Genomic DNA, 13,830 nt, shown 5'->3' on the forward strand with positions numbered 1-13,830 from the left:
AAAGTGCATGATTTATGTGTAAATTTTGGTTTCTTGTAATAGCCCAGAAAGTTAAGACGCTGATAGGAAAATAGAGTAAAACAAACAAAGTGCTCCAAATAACTTAGACCTGAAATGTTGATGAGAGTACACCAGAACCACTGAGGTCACTGATTCTCACAAAGGATGTGGTAGAGTGGACCCACATTTTGCATTGTCCCAGTAGAAACAGGAAGTCTGCCATTTGTACAGCTGAGGTCCCAGATTCACACCAGGGAGGAGTTAGAGTGGTCTTTCCACTCACAACCTCCCATGAGATCCTGAATCTCACATGTCAGACTGCATTAACACCAGAGAAGTGATATAGAGATCCTACACATCATGACTACCAAAGAACCATACCAGTTGCCACCAGGACCAGTGGGACTCCTGACCAGTGAAAGGGGAGTAGCCATTCCCAGCAGCAGCCTCACTTATAGTAACAGGGCTGCAAATACAAATGATGACAGGACAAACCCAACAGATGACCTTGTAAGTCTCCAGGGGGTAATACAACACAAATATAGTGTTTTATGTTCTGAACCAAACTTCAAAAACATGGTACTTATCGTCTCTGATCAAATGCAGAGTTTAATTTGCAATGACAAAATAATTAAAAGAAATAGAAGAAAACTCAGAAAATCAACTAAATGACCATAGAAATAAAATTAAGACAGAAAAAAATAAAATAAAAGCTCTAAATAAGATAAAAATTTTGTTTCTGTGTTTAAGAAGAGAAATAAAAAGAAAGAAGAGAAATAAAGTGGTTGGAATATTTAGGAGAAAATTTCAGGAGTAGCTCATGTGGAAGAGTCAGAGTAATTCAAAATGCAAATGTAAAAAGAACCCAGGGAGAGAAGGGGAGAAATGTATTAAAGAATAAAAAGAAGGAACACTCCAAAATTTATCCCCCCAAAAGAGCCAACATAAAAATAATGGGAATACCAGAAGAGGAAGAGCGAATGAAAGAATTTCTTATAGTGCTCTTTCAGACTGACTGACTGTACGCCATGGTGGAGAGTCAGAGTTGGAAAGAGTTTGGATGATTTACTTCTGAATTTCTGGATGCCAGCTCTAAAGTTCAGAGAAATGAGATGACTTACTCAAAATAAGCAATTACTTAACTAGACAAATATTTGAATTCAAATCCCATGATTTGCAATTGAACTTTTTTTTTGTTTGTTTTCATGATAAAAATGTGTACTTGGTCAGTAGCTTGTGCTCTATGATCTGAAGCATCATGTTGCAGAAACTCAGTCTATTCCTTCCAACTCATTTAGGTAGAATAACTGATAGAAATTTTATACAACACATGTTAATTTTTTTGTATTATTTTTATTGCAGTAACAAGGACTTACAGCTTTGTATATAATTTGGAAGTATAGGTTCATACTGTTTCAGCTGTATGTGACAATATCAAGTCAATTACCAAATAATCTATATCCTCCACCATAATCTATTGGATCCCCTTCTCCTTTTGTCCCCCTCCCCCAACTTCCCTTCTGGTAGTTTTTGTCCTACAGTTAAGTTTCTAGCCTTCTTTGGTTTGGATTTTCTGTACTTTTGTTTGTTTATCTATATTCCTCATATGAATGAAATATGCTATTTGTCTTAGCCCTTCTGCACATCTAAACTTAGATGAGTTGGTTAAATGAGGGAATATCTGGGTTATATCACATTTTCTTAATCCACTCATTTGTTGTTGGATACTGTGTTTCCATAACTTGGATATTTTGAATAATGCTGCAGTGAATATAGGCGTGTATATGCCGCTTCATATTAGTGTTTTGTATTGTTTTAATCTTTTGGTTAGATGCCTAGAAGTGTGGCTAAAGGATATTTAGGTAATTTATTTTTAATATTTTGGCAAACCTCCATACTGTTTTCCACATAGGTTGTACCAATCAGCATTGCTACCAACAGTGTACAAGGGTTTCCTTTTCTCCACACCCTTGCCAACAATTGTTCTTTCTGGTCTTTTTGGCGTGGGCCATTCTCACAGTTGTGACATAGTATTTCATTTTGATCTTGATTTCCATTTCCCTGATAAGAAGTGATGATGAACAGTATTTTTTCATATGCTTTTTGGTCATCTGTACCTTCTTTGGAAAATTTCTGTTTAGCTCTCCTGCTTGTTTTTTGTTTGTTTTTTTTTTTTTCAATTGATCCATTTGTTTCTTTTTGGTTGAGTTGTTTGTGTTCTTGGTAGATCTTAAAAATTATCTTGGTAGACCTTAAGTACTAATCTGTTGTCAAATGGTGTGCGAATAGTTTCTCCCTGGTAAGTAGCATATTTTTTTCCTTTTTTTTTTTTTTATTTTTTCACTTGCTGAAGCATTTTAGTTGGATGTCATAGTTTAAGGGGAATGTTGTTTTACCCTATAATTTATTATTGATTTGGATCTTGCATTGTTATAGTTTTCTTACACTCTTTTTGAATGACCTCTCTGTGATTATCCTCTCCTGAAAACTTCCCTATGTACCTATCATACCAATCATACCTATAAATAGAATGTTATTAAAGTACGGATAACTTTGTACCATCTCTCAATTATACAGAGGAATATACTACATCTACCAAAATGAACATCTTAGTTCATTTTGGTAGATTTAGTTCCTATGTAAAATATATCCAAATCAGTTCTCCACATAAGCTTCTATTATTTTTCAATTGTAGCATTTTTTTTCCTCACATTGATATGTTTTATTTCTAGGGCGCAGCAATTGAGCGCTGGGTTGCAAAGCTGCCCAAAGCCTCTGCAGTGCCAGTTTGATCCCCGGCCACCAGGTGAGGGTCCCACATGGTGCACAGACCTCTCCTGCAGCCTGCTGCTCCCCTCAGCAGTGTATTTCGTCAGTCTGTCTGTTCTGCTCCCTGCTCTGACTCTGGTGAATTCTCTTACCCTCCCGCGCTTCTGCCTGTACCCAGTGTTTGTATAAATAAATCTTAAAAAAAAAAAAGAAAAAAGATATATTTCTATTAAAAAGATTTATTTTTATTTATGTGTACAAGAACTGGGGTATAGGCTAGAGGTGCAGGGTGGGAGGATTCACCAGAGACAGAGTGGGGAACAGAACAGGTGGATTGACTGAAATACACTGCTGAGGGGAACAGCTGAGTGAGACAGGAGAGGTCTGCTGTGCCATGAGGGTTAGCTCCTGGGCTGGGGATCGAACTTGTGCTGTGAATAGCTTCATAGTAACTTGCACCCCCAGGGAGGCTCTGGTATATTTTCTTAAGGTTTCATAACTGCTGATTTCTGATAACGAGACTATTCTACCCATTTGTGCATAGTAAACATCATAATTTATGGTCATGTTAGTCTTGGTATCAATGTTTTACATTGGATTATGGGTTTTTTTGAGTCCTAGGAAATTATTATGCTTCCCCTAGATTCTGACTAATATAATTGTGCTTTGTTTGTCTTGGTTTTTCTCAGCATTGTCAGACTCAATGTATTTTATCTTTTATCAGGTCTTTTATGAATCCTCCCAACCCTTTTCCTGAACCAGGGGAGTTTCTCATCAATCTCTGGTATTTTCACATTATGATTTATAATTGCAAAGTGCAGAATATGTTGTCTTTGCACATCTTTCACTATAACTATGATACCAAACTATGCTATTAAATCTGTGATTCTGGCACTGATCTTTTATTCTTGATTATCAAAAATACTTTAAGTATTGTTGAGTTGAGAGTGTTTAACCTGACCTGGAAGTCTAGGTCAATACCAACTACCAGTTTCCCTCTCTGTCTTCTATACTAGAATAAGTATTACTGACAGTGTCCTTTCACAAGTATCAACTGACAATAACTCAAATTGTTGCAACATTTATAATCAATGAACCTTATTTTAAGCAAATTGCAATATCATCTCAATTGATTTCAAAACAAACTTTTGACATCAGGTTTTTATTATCCTCATTTAACAGGTGAGGGATTTGGGAACCCAAGTAGTGGGCTGATTCACCTCTGAATTTTTTTCCTTTTTTCAAAAATATCATTTATTTGTATCAGTTAGCTGGTATATTTCTCAAAGTTTAATTGATCTAAATTGTGCACATTTCTATTTCTCTCAAAGAGAATCATTTTATCTCATTGCCACATTATTCACTTCTATGCGGTAATTTGTGATTATGGAAAAGCAAGCAATACTTGAATTTTCTATATGAAAATGGTGTGTTTTTTTAAATGAAAGCCCAAATACTTCCTTCACTAACTCCTACTACTGGCATAATAGAGTTATCTTAGAATTCCTAAATATAGTAATAGATTACCTTTTCTGGCTTTGTTGGAGAACAAATTTGTTCAATCTATGTGAATTTTTCCATATGATTACCCTTATCTTTTGAAATGTCAATTCCCAAAATATTATATTTTGAAGTATTTCTAAAATGACCACTTTCCTGTCTGATTAAATGCAGAATACATTCAACAAAATCTTTCCATTATGACTCAGAAGAATAATGATGAATGCCTATTATTTTACTACCTCTGTCTACATTTTAGCATTGTTCTTTGACTTTTTCTATTTTAAGTATATTTCTTTCTAAACTATTTCTCCCCATAACTTAATCATATTGGCTACATGAAGGGCGTTGATAATGAAACAGTGTATTTGCTACTACCTAAATAAAAATAAGAATAAATAACGCAAGACCACAATAAAAACAAATTATTGACATTTAATATTACTATTTCCTCGACTCAGAGAAACGTTTCCATCACTTAATATAATGATGCTTTCCATCTGGGAGAAGCCGGGAATTTCAGGAGTTGCACCTCGGATAAGAATAATATTACCATTTAAAGTATGTCACAAATATGGAACTGAGCATAGGAATATATGCTCCTATAAATTTAAATATGAAAGTGAACAAGTCTCTTTAATATTTTTCATAATATTAACTTTCCAAAGTAGATGTGTTCAAAAGCAAATAATTTTACATAGAATTCACTTTGCCTTTAAAGAATTTTGAAAATCCTGTCACTTCAGGATTTGAGGTAAAGTAATGTAATGAAATGAGAAGAATTAACAAAGCTATGCTGGACTGTTCACATCATAACAGTTTTGATTGGGGATGTATTTTTATTTCTCAGTTTATTCATGACTTGTATATTCCAACGGAAAATAAATGAGTTTTTTGATAGGTTTGTTTTTGAACTTACCAAGTTGGGCTGGTGACATGACTACCATATGCTCAAGAAGATTGATAAGTAATTCTTTTGCTGAGACACATAATGTGGCAGAACCATCTGGTATGTGATTATTGGGAGGGCACTCTTAATGAGTTACTCATAAAACTCTTTGTTCCAAGTCTATCAGTGATATTCCAAATTCTTATTAAAACTGTGCTGTGATTCAGAACCAGCAGGGCCATGGGAAAGTGTAGCTCCATGTTAATCATTAACACTAAATAATTCAACCTTGAAAACACTACCAGAACTCCACTTTAAGACATTTTTTGGCTTTTATTACTTTTTCCCATAATATAATTTCTAAAACAACCCCACCTTAATGTCTGCAAAAAGTATTTTGTAAAAGAGATTTTGAATGTCTACATTATCTTAGAAGAGCTGAACAAACTGTTAATCATCACAACACAAAATACCAGCTTAGTATTTTGTAATTTAGTACTGATTTTCATATTTTTTACATGTCATTTATTCATAAAATTATTTATTCATTCATTCTGGAAGCAGTGATCCAATATATACTTTTACCATTGATTTACTAAGTACAAGGTTACAGGTTTTTTAAAAAGATTTATTTTTATTTATGCATACAAGAGCTGGGTTACAGGCCAGACGTGCGGAGGGTGAGAGGATTCACCAGAAACAGAGTGGGGAACAGAACAGACAGATTGACCGAAGTACACTGCTGAGGGGAATAGCAGGCATATCAGGAGAGGTCTGTTGCACCATGTGGGTTGCTCCCTCACTGGAGATCGAACTCATGCTCCGGTGGCTGCAGACAGCTTCATAGGTTGTGTCTTAACACTTTGCACCACTAGGGAAGCCCATAAGCTTATAGTTTTTATAGTTTTAAGTGAAGTAGAAACTCCCCAATTTTTTATGAGAGCATTTACCTTTTTCTGAAGACAGATTTTCTAGAATCCCTGTGATGGAGAATATAACCACTATAATCTCAATATGTGTAAGTTACTATTGAACAAGACCCCCAAATCACTGAAAGTTCAGTCTTTCAAATATTAAGTTAAATGATTTGATTTGACCTATATATCTGAATTATCTGTGAGTCACGTAGAAACTATACTTTCAGCTAATAATACCCCCATAAATTTATCTATACTGAATTCAAGACATTTTCAAACTTTATCAAAACAAATATTCCTTAATAGTAAAATGGAACATAAGTATCACTGGAAATTAGTGAAATGATAACATATATCATCAAATTAAATAAAAATTGAGTATTAGTCCTCAAAATATAGATAAAATTTACTAATTAATTCTTTGTTATTCTCATAAGCAAGTGTTTATGCAGGCTAAATTATGGAAGTGCTACATGAAGAAAAATCTGCAGAAATCTATTATAGAATTTGTGTCTAATGGGTGAAGGAAAGTAAGAATGTTCTTATGTTTGTTTGCTTCTTATTCTTTTTTCTGTAGCTTCCCTTGACTCACTTTTACTATTTTTCTTTTATTTATTTTTGCTTTATTGTGATAACATTGATTTACAACTTAGATTGTGTTTTAGAAATATAAGATTTCCCCTTTTAGGTGTTACTACCACAACATGCCTATCTATCCTCATTAGCACTTTAACACCTAACTGCTTCCCCCCCACACTTACTTATTTGCTTTATTTCAGTTGCAATCTTTCCTAGGCTTAGAGTTCAGAATCTCTTTTGTTTATTTGCAAAGATTTATTTATTTATGCATACAAGAACTGGAGTACAGGCCAGAGGTGTGGGTGGTGAGAGGATTCACCAGAGACAGATTAGGGAACAGAACAGGCAGATTGACTGAAATACACTACTGAGGGGAGCAGTGGAGGAGACAGGAGAAGTCTGCTGCACCATGTGGGTTGCTCCCTGGCCACCCGCGGATCAAACTTGGGCTGCAATATCTTACCCCTTGTGCCACCAGGGAGGCCCATAGACTCTCTTTATTATTTCTCTCTGGGCATCTCAGTTTTCCGTTTTTATGTGCATATGTTACAAACGTCCTCATGTGCTATAACACAATTTCTCTTGCTGTAATGTAGTGTTAATAATATATTCCTACTTCTGGGAATAAAAGTGTAAATATGATTATGACAAATCAAGTAAACCACCTGACTTAGAAATTCTAGAATGAATGTAATGTGTTACTCTGCCCAACACTATCTGATAGGGAGCATCCAGGGATTCAGAATATGGCCAAGTCTGTAAGCACCTGCTCATTTTTATGAATCAGAAATTTTCATAGTTTCTCTTACCACTTTAATTTCATAAACACACACACACACAAGAGATGTAAATGGATACTATTTAGGACCGCCAGCTTCCTTCACTTAGCCTAGTTGAATAGCAAATTTATGGAAGTATACTTCCTGAAAGTGCGTTACAGAAAATTGAAAATGATCCAACATGTAAGTAATGAAACACAATAGCTACCACCTATTGAGAACTATTCTGACTTCTTCACATGTATTCTTATTCAATTTTCATGCTAACTCTGTAAGGTGCATTTACTAACTTCATTAATAGATGGAAAAACCTTATAGGATTTAAGTAACAAAATATGTCTCCAAAGTTTTATTCCTCCTACATCATCACACTAGCTCCCAAGTTTTAACAAAATTCATGAATATATGGGTATATAATTGTATGCAGCACAGGTTTGAGAATGTCTTAACTTTGAACTATGCAATATGATGCATAAATCATGTTTTATATATATATATATATATATATATATATAAAGTCAACGGAAAAATGTAGAAAAATAGCATTCTGCGCAGGGAAAAATTCATTGGGAAAGTGAAGGAGATGAATTCACTTAATAAAATCTTCCATTAGTGTGGCAAAGAGTGTAATTAGTAGTTGTTCTTTATTAATAAGAACATTGTGCAAGTAGGGGTCAGATAGGAGAAGATACCATTTAAAATATTTGCAAGATGCTAGATAACATTTAGAAGGATTTCCATAGTATCCCATGACAGAAAAAAAAATAACAATGACTTTTAGTAATAGCCATTATATGCATGAAGAGAGGGGGTGGAGGGAATTCTTATGCTTAGCAGTGCCACACCAAAAATCTTAGTGTCTCAGTAATTACCAGCTATCATAGCTCCCCAAAATTGATAACTGGAGATATAAATAGATCTGTAATCTTAGAGTAAAATAATCATTATATCTACTTGTCTAAGAGATAGAAATCTGTAAGTAAATTCTATATAATAATATGCACATAAGTAATCTTTTCATATTTTATAAGTGATTATGTTAAACTAAAAATTGTGGGTATTTCCATGTTTTTTAGACTTTGTTATCAATTCATGTCATCTCTGTACAAATGCAATAATAATGATTAAACAAATTTTGTTAGCTCACCTTTTTTGGAAGAGATTATTGGCTGCTATAGAAGGAATACATTTCTGTTTACAGAAAGCATTGCAACTGTTTTCCAGCCCATTCGGAAATGTATTTTTATTGTCAAATAAATCTCTGTAGACCTTATCTAGAATGGTGTGTATATAATACACTGTATGTATTATATGTGTAAAAGCTAGAGCAGTCTGGATGATACAGGATCATTGTCTCACATAATATAGCATAGATGGTTTGAAATACCATTTTTCTTACATTTTTGTTCATTTTTGTAGAGTACTTGATTTCTCACCTCTGTCTAGATACCTTTAATATTCTTTTTATCATCTCATAATAATGATCCATGTCATTAGAAAAAAATTTAGGGGTCAGAGATAGGAGAAGATACCAATTACATTTGTACAGAGATGACATGAAGATACCAATTAAAATATTTACAGAGATTACATGAATTGATAACATAAATTCTAGAAAACATGGGAATATGCACAATTTTTAGTTTAACATAATCACATATAAAATATAAAAAGATTTACTTATGTGCATATTGTTATGTGTAATTTATTTACAGATTTCTGTTTCTTAGACAAGTAGATATAATGATTATTTTACTCTAAGATTACAGATCTATTTATATCTCCAGTTATCAATATAGTATTAGAGCACACTATATTAAGTGGGAATACTTTCAAGAGTTTAAAGTTCTACTGATATGTCAAGTAGGTTTGTGGAAAAAACACTAACATTTAATGAAATGTGTCCCATCTATAAAATGAAGGACCCAGATTCTATGATTTCAGAACAACCTTCCAATTTCAATGTTCCATAACTTGGACTTGTCATCCGAGAGTGAGTGGTCATTGCACAGTCACTGCATGAATGGAGTGATCTTAGTATATCTTGTATGAAAGAGCTGAAAGAAGAACAAAACACTACACAACCAGCTTTTCTGAATCCTGAAAATACAAATACAAGAATGTGCTCCAAGGGGAAAAACAAAAAATCTTTCACTCTTGTAAATCAACATCTTATAAAGCTTTTACATTTATTTTTGTTTTTTATTTTTATTTTTTTTTAATGAAACAGTGGAGGCTCTCCATTTGGGAACATTAATGGCTGCCCATGGCTACTTCTTTCCAATCTCAGATCACGTACTCACACTCAAGGATGATGGCACCTTTTACAGGTTTCAAGTAAGTTTAATGAAGCTGTTCTTTAATGACTAAACAGAGGTTTGAATTTTATTTGATAATTGTGTTTTACTGAAATTTTGAAAATTATGACTCATTTTATTTTGACATAAGATAGTTAGAAACTCAGTAATGTTAAATTACATAATTTCTTAAAATTGTAGTCTTAAGTGTATTCAGTTAAGATAATTTGTGAAAACTAAATTGTGTGATGATTCTAGTTAAATAAGTCCATTAAATGACTGGATAGAATTGAGGAAAATGGAAAAATTATAAATTACATTTAACTAATTAAAAGGAAATTGAGAGATGTAACTAAATTTGCTATACTCTGGACACTACCTGTGATTTAGAACCATCTCCAGGCAAACAGACTCACTTGGGAATGCTTAAAACTACAGGATAGAATTTAGCTAATTACAAACACTCTCTACAGGTTGGTATCTGAAAGCCTTCCAGAAGTCCATACATCAGACAGTCATGATACTTAGCATTTTGTATACTCTCTGAGCAGAAAGACACCAGAGATTAATTTCAAATTGACAAGAGACATTCTAAGTCAATTTCAAAAGACACAGAAGCTATTATTTCAGGAAATTATGTTGACTCTAATTTCAGTCATTGTACATGAAATTGACATTTGAATTAACAATTATCTACCTTATGTGTATCCTACATTTCATCGAACATTATGGTTCATTAGTAACTGAGCAGTAGATTAAGGCATTTACAATGCCAGAGCTCAAACTCTAGCTTAATTTTTGCAGGTATTTTTGGAGGCTCCTCTCCATTGTCCAACTTTCAGACACTGAGGCACTCTTCTCACTGTTCTAAATATTATTAGTTCTTCATGTCTAAATAAATGACTGAATATACTTTGGGTGCCAAAGAAGTGAGAATAAGGTGGTGGGTATGGTGTAGGATGTGATCCTATACCTCTAGATTATATAAAGTTTTGTAAGTATTATTAACTCAATAATTATTTTTAAATAATTATTTAAAGAGTTAATAGTTTTTAAAATAACTTTTATCAAAAATCATCATTCTCCTAGAACATTATTCCTATCCTTTCCTTGGTATCCTTTTATCCAAAGTAAGGAATCATAGGACTGTTTGCACTGAATAGCTAGGAGAAACTGTGAAACTAACCTAAGTATTCAATCATTTTTTTAATTAGTTAAATTACTTAAAATAATTAAAAATAATATAGTTTTATCGTTTTATATGGCTAAACATAATGGCACCTTAAAACAACTTAGTTTATTATTAAATTTGAGTAACTCGTGGTCCTAAAGTTAACATTTTAATAAGTAAAAATTATTAGTGATTATCAAACAAATGGTTTATGTGTTACTAACACCTTCTGATTTTTAAAAGAATTTCTTTTCTATTGCAGATTACATCTTTTATGCAATTATGTTGTTTTAGATTTTATGTAGAAATTATAATTTTGTGACTAATACAATTTTCAAAATCTGAATATAAAGGTGTTATTTTAATTTTACAATTTTCATAATATTGCAAGTAAAATCAATATATAAAAGTTAACACCTATTAAGGAAGTATTAAATACGGTTTGTCTTTCAGAAATCATCTAATATAGTTTTTTTCTCAAAACAAGCTATCCCATACATTTTCCAATTTTAGTGATAATGGTTTGAAACAGCGTAAGTTGCAAACTTTAATTCCACTCTTGTTGTTTCCAAACTGAAATTAGTAGTTAGAAGTGTCTTAAATATGTTAGTCATGCTCACGGTCAAAAATGAGCAAAAATGGGAGTGGACCACTGTATATTATAGGAAAAAAAACTATATTTTAAGAGTGTTAGAAACAAATGATAAAATGAATTATATCACTACTAGATAATCAAGTTCAGTGTACCTAGATTGATGATAAACTTTTAAATTATATTAGCAAAGTCGTATATTAATTATTTAACTATTTTAATGACCCACTCATATATGAATTACAAATATTATGTATTTGAATTTGAGTTACAAATATTATGTATTTGTAACTAGTAATCATAGTCTCTTAAAACCAAGATTTAAAAAACAAACAATGAAAGTCCAGAAAATTCTGGCATAATTGATTTTCTGACATAACATACAAAGACATTACTCAGTCTGTATCTGAACAGCTCTACTAGTAAAAAACACATTGTGGTTTAAGGCATTACTTCCATTTCTCTGTTGGTTCCAAACAACATAGTTTGTTACAGTGACGTGAAATGTAATTCCTTAGAAGGATTTTTAAAATCATGAATTAAAGTCAGAAAACTGAAGGTTCATATTTAAAATTCCACCAGTAAATAATAGGGATTCTAAGTCTCATGAGGATTTGAAAAAATGTGAAAGCATGAATTTACCACAAATTAATTTACCAACAAATTAAATTTACCAACAAATTAAACTCAATTTCATTTAATTGGCATGTAACAGCATATACCTTTGTCTCAGTTGTTTGGTCCACTTTAATCATACTATCTGTATTTACAGCAAACTCTAAATTGTCTAATTGGCCTCTCTTAGAGGATTGAGATATGACATGATTCTCCAGGTCCCTTTCCTGACTTTCATCACAAAATCACAAAGAATATTGAGCAATGATTGGACTATTTTTATAAGTCTTATCATAGGTAAAGAAGCCAACAATAAAAAGGAGAGAATGCCTTTTAGATTAAAATATCCTAAAAGTCCAATTAAACTGTAAATGTTGATTTGTTAATTCCAAGAAATGATAAATGTTTGTTATTCTTTTTGTTGTCTTTAATTATAAATCAAAATATTTTTCCTAGAAAAAATTCTTGCAATATTGGTGAAGGATGTTGGTTTTATGAAATTTCCACATAATACCACAGGCTGAAATAGCTTCATTTTTTTTTTTTTACAGTTAGAAAATTCTCACTAAAATAAGTGACATAAAGATAAGGAAAAATGGTAAGAATATAGCTGAGACTATTCCTTATGATTCCAAGGCAAAAAACAAAAAAACAAAAAAAACAAAAACAGTATGTGTCAGACCAGCCTGACTAGAATGGACAAGTTTAAAATGAACTAAATAGATACACGTGCAAATGCATAGGTACACACACAGACACGCACACTCCAAAATAAGAAGTAACCTAAAGGGAACAATGCACTCTGTGAGGAGCATTTCAAAAACTAGTAGTCCATGTGCAAGCAAGATTTTAACTATTCTTTCCCACCTGTACTTGAATCCTAACCCATTTTATTTCTAAGAAATAAAACCCTCAAAACTTTGTCTTCCAAAAAAGTCAAGTGGCATTCAAATGAGGCATTCAAAAGGGAGGAACTTATCAAGTCTCATATCCCCTTTTGTCTAGTATTTCATTTAACTTTCATTTAATTTCTACACTTAATTTGTTCACCTGTGTTTGTAGCCTTTTTTTTATTATACTACAGCAATTCCCAAGAAAGTATAGAGGGTCAATCAAAAAACCACTGAGGGTTTTGAACAGTTTAGAAAAGTTGTCCCCCAAAGATTCAAGCAATTCTTCCTTACATGATTTTGTTTTCCTTGATAATCCCTCTTCTAGCAGGTAAGTTATCAAAAAGGTAACTAGAGATTGCCCCAAATATGCTTGTTGCATGTCAGTAGTTAATATGGTAGACAATTAAATTAAGTTAAATATAACTGAATCCACAAGACTGATGTCTGCAATCACTGTTCCAATCAGTCTAGGAGCCATCATTGCCTGAGGTAACAGTTTGATGAACAGGTGGTCATGGAGTTTCCTCATGGGCTGGAGTCAAGGATATTCAGGTATCAGGGCTAGATAAGGTCTTATGGAAAATATAAAATGTTGATGATAACAATAAAAGCTTCCTTGTCAGACATTGTAGTTTTGTTAACCACTTTCTAGAATTTCAGATCAATTGACTAAGTCATGAGTTTAAAAACACAGTTGCTGGTTGTGCAGTTTAAAAATTTAGGACAGTGTGCATTATGGATAAATATTTTTTTAAGTTGTTTTAATTTAGTTGAGAGAAACATCATAGGGAAAGATTTTGATGGCTAAGTTTTTTTAATCTACTGATGG

At 32.6% G+C, this 13,830-nt stretch overlaps 1 protein-coding gene across 13 annotated transcripts in view; it reads left to right on the top strand.

Moving 5' to 3' along the window:
• Window positions 1-13,830, top strand: part of RGS7 (regulator of G protein signaling 7) — a gene marked incomplete at both ends in the record, with an annotated part of 489,391 nt that overhangs the window by 343,232 nt on the left and 132,329 nt on the right. For 9 of the 13 annotated variants that reach the window (XM_084253313.1, XM_084253315.1, XM_084253309.1 and 6 more), the window contains one exon: window positions 9,664-9,770. The exons of 3 other annotated variants lie outside the window; for them this stretch is intronic. In XM_084253313.1, the coding sequence (XP_084109439.1) occupies window positions 9,664-9,770 (107 nt within the window). Of the gene's footprint in view, window positions 1-9,580; window positions 9,771-13,830 lie in introns of those variants that run through there. One more of the 13 variants, XM_084253312.1, reaches the window with a different exon arrangement.

The sequence above is a fragment of the Talpa europaea genome (assembly GCF_964194135.1).
Source record: "Talpa europaea genome assembly, chromosome: 14".
Classification (NCBI taxonomy): Eukaryota; Metazoa; Chordata; class Mammalia; order Eulipotyphla; family Talpidae; genus Talpa; species Talpa europaea.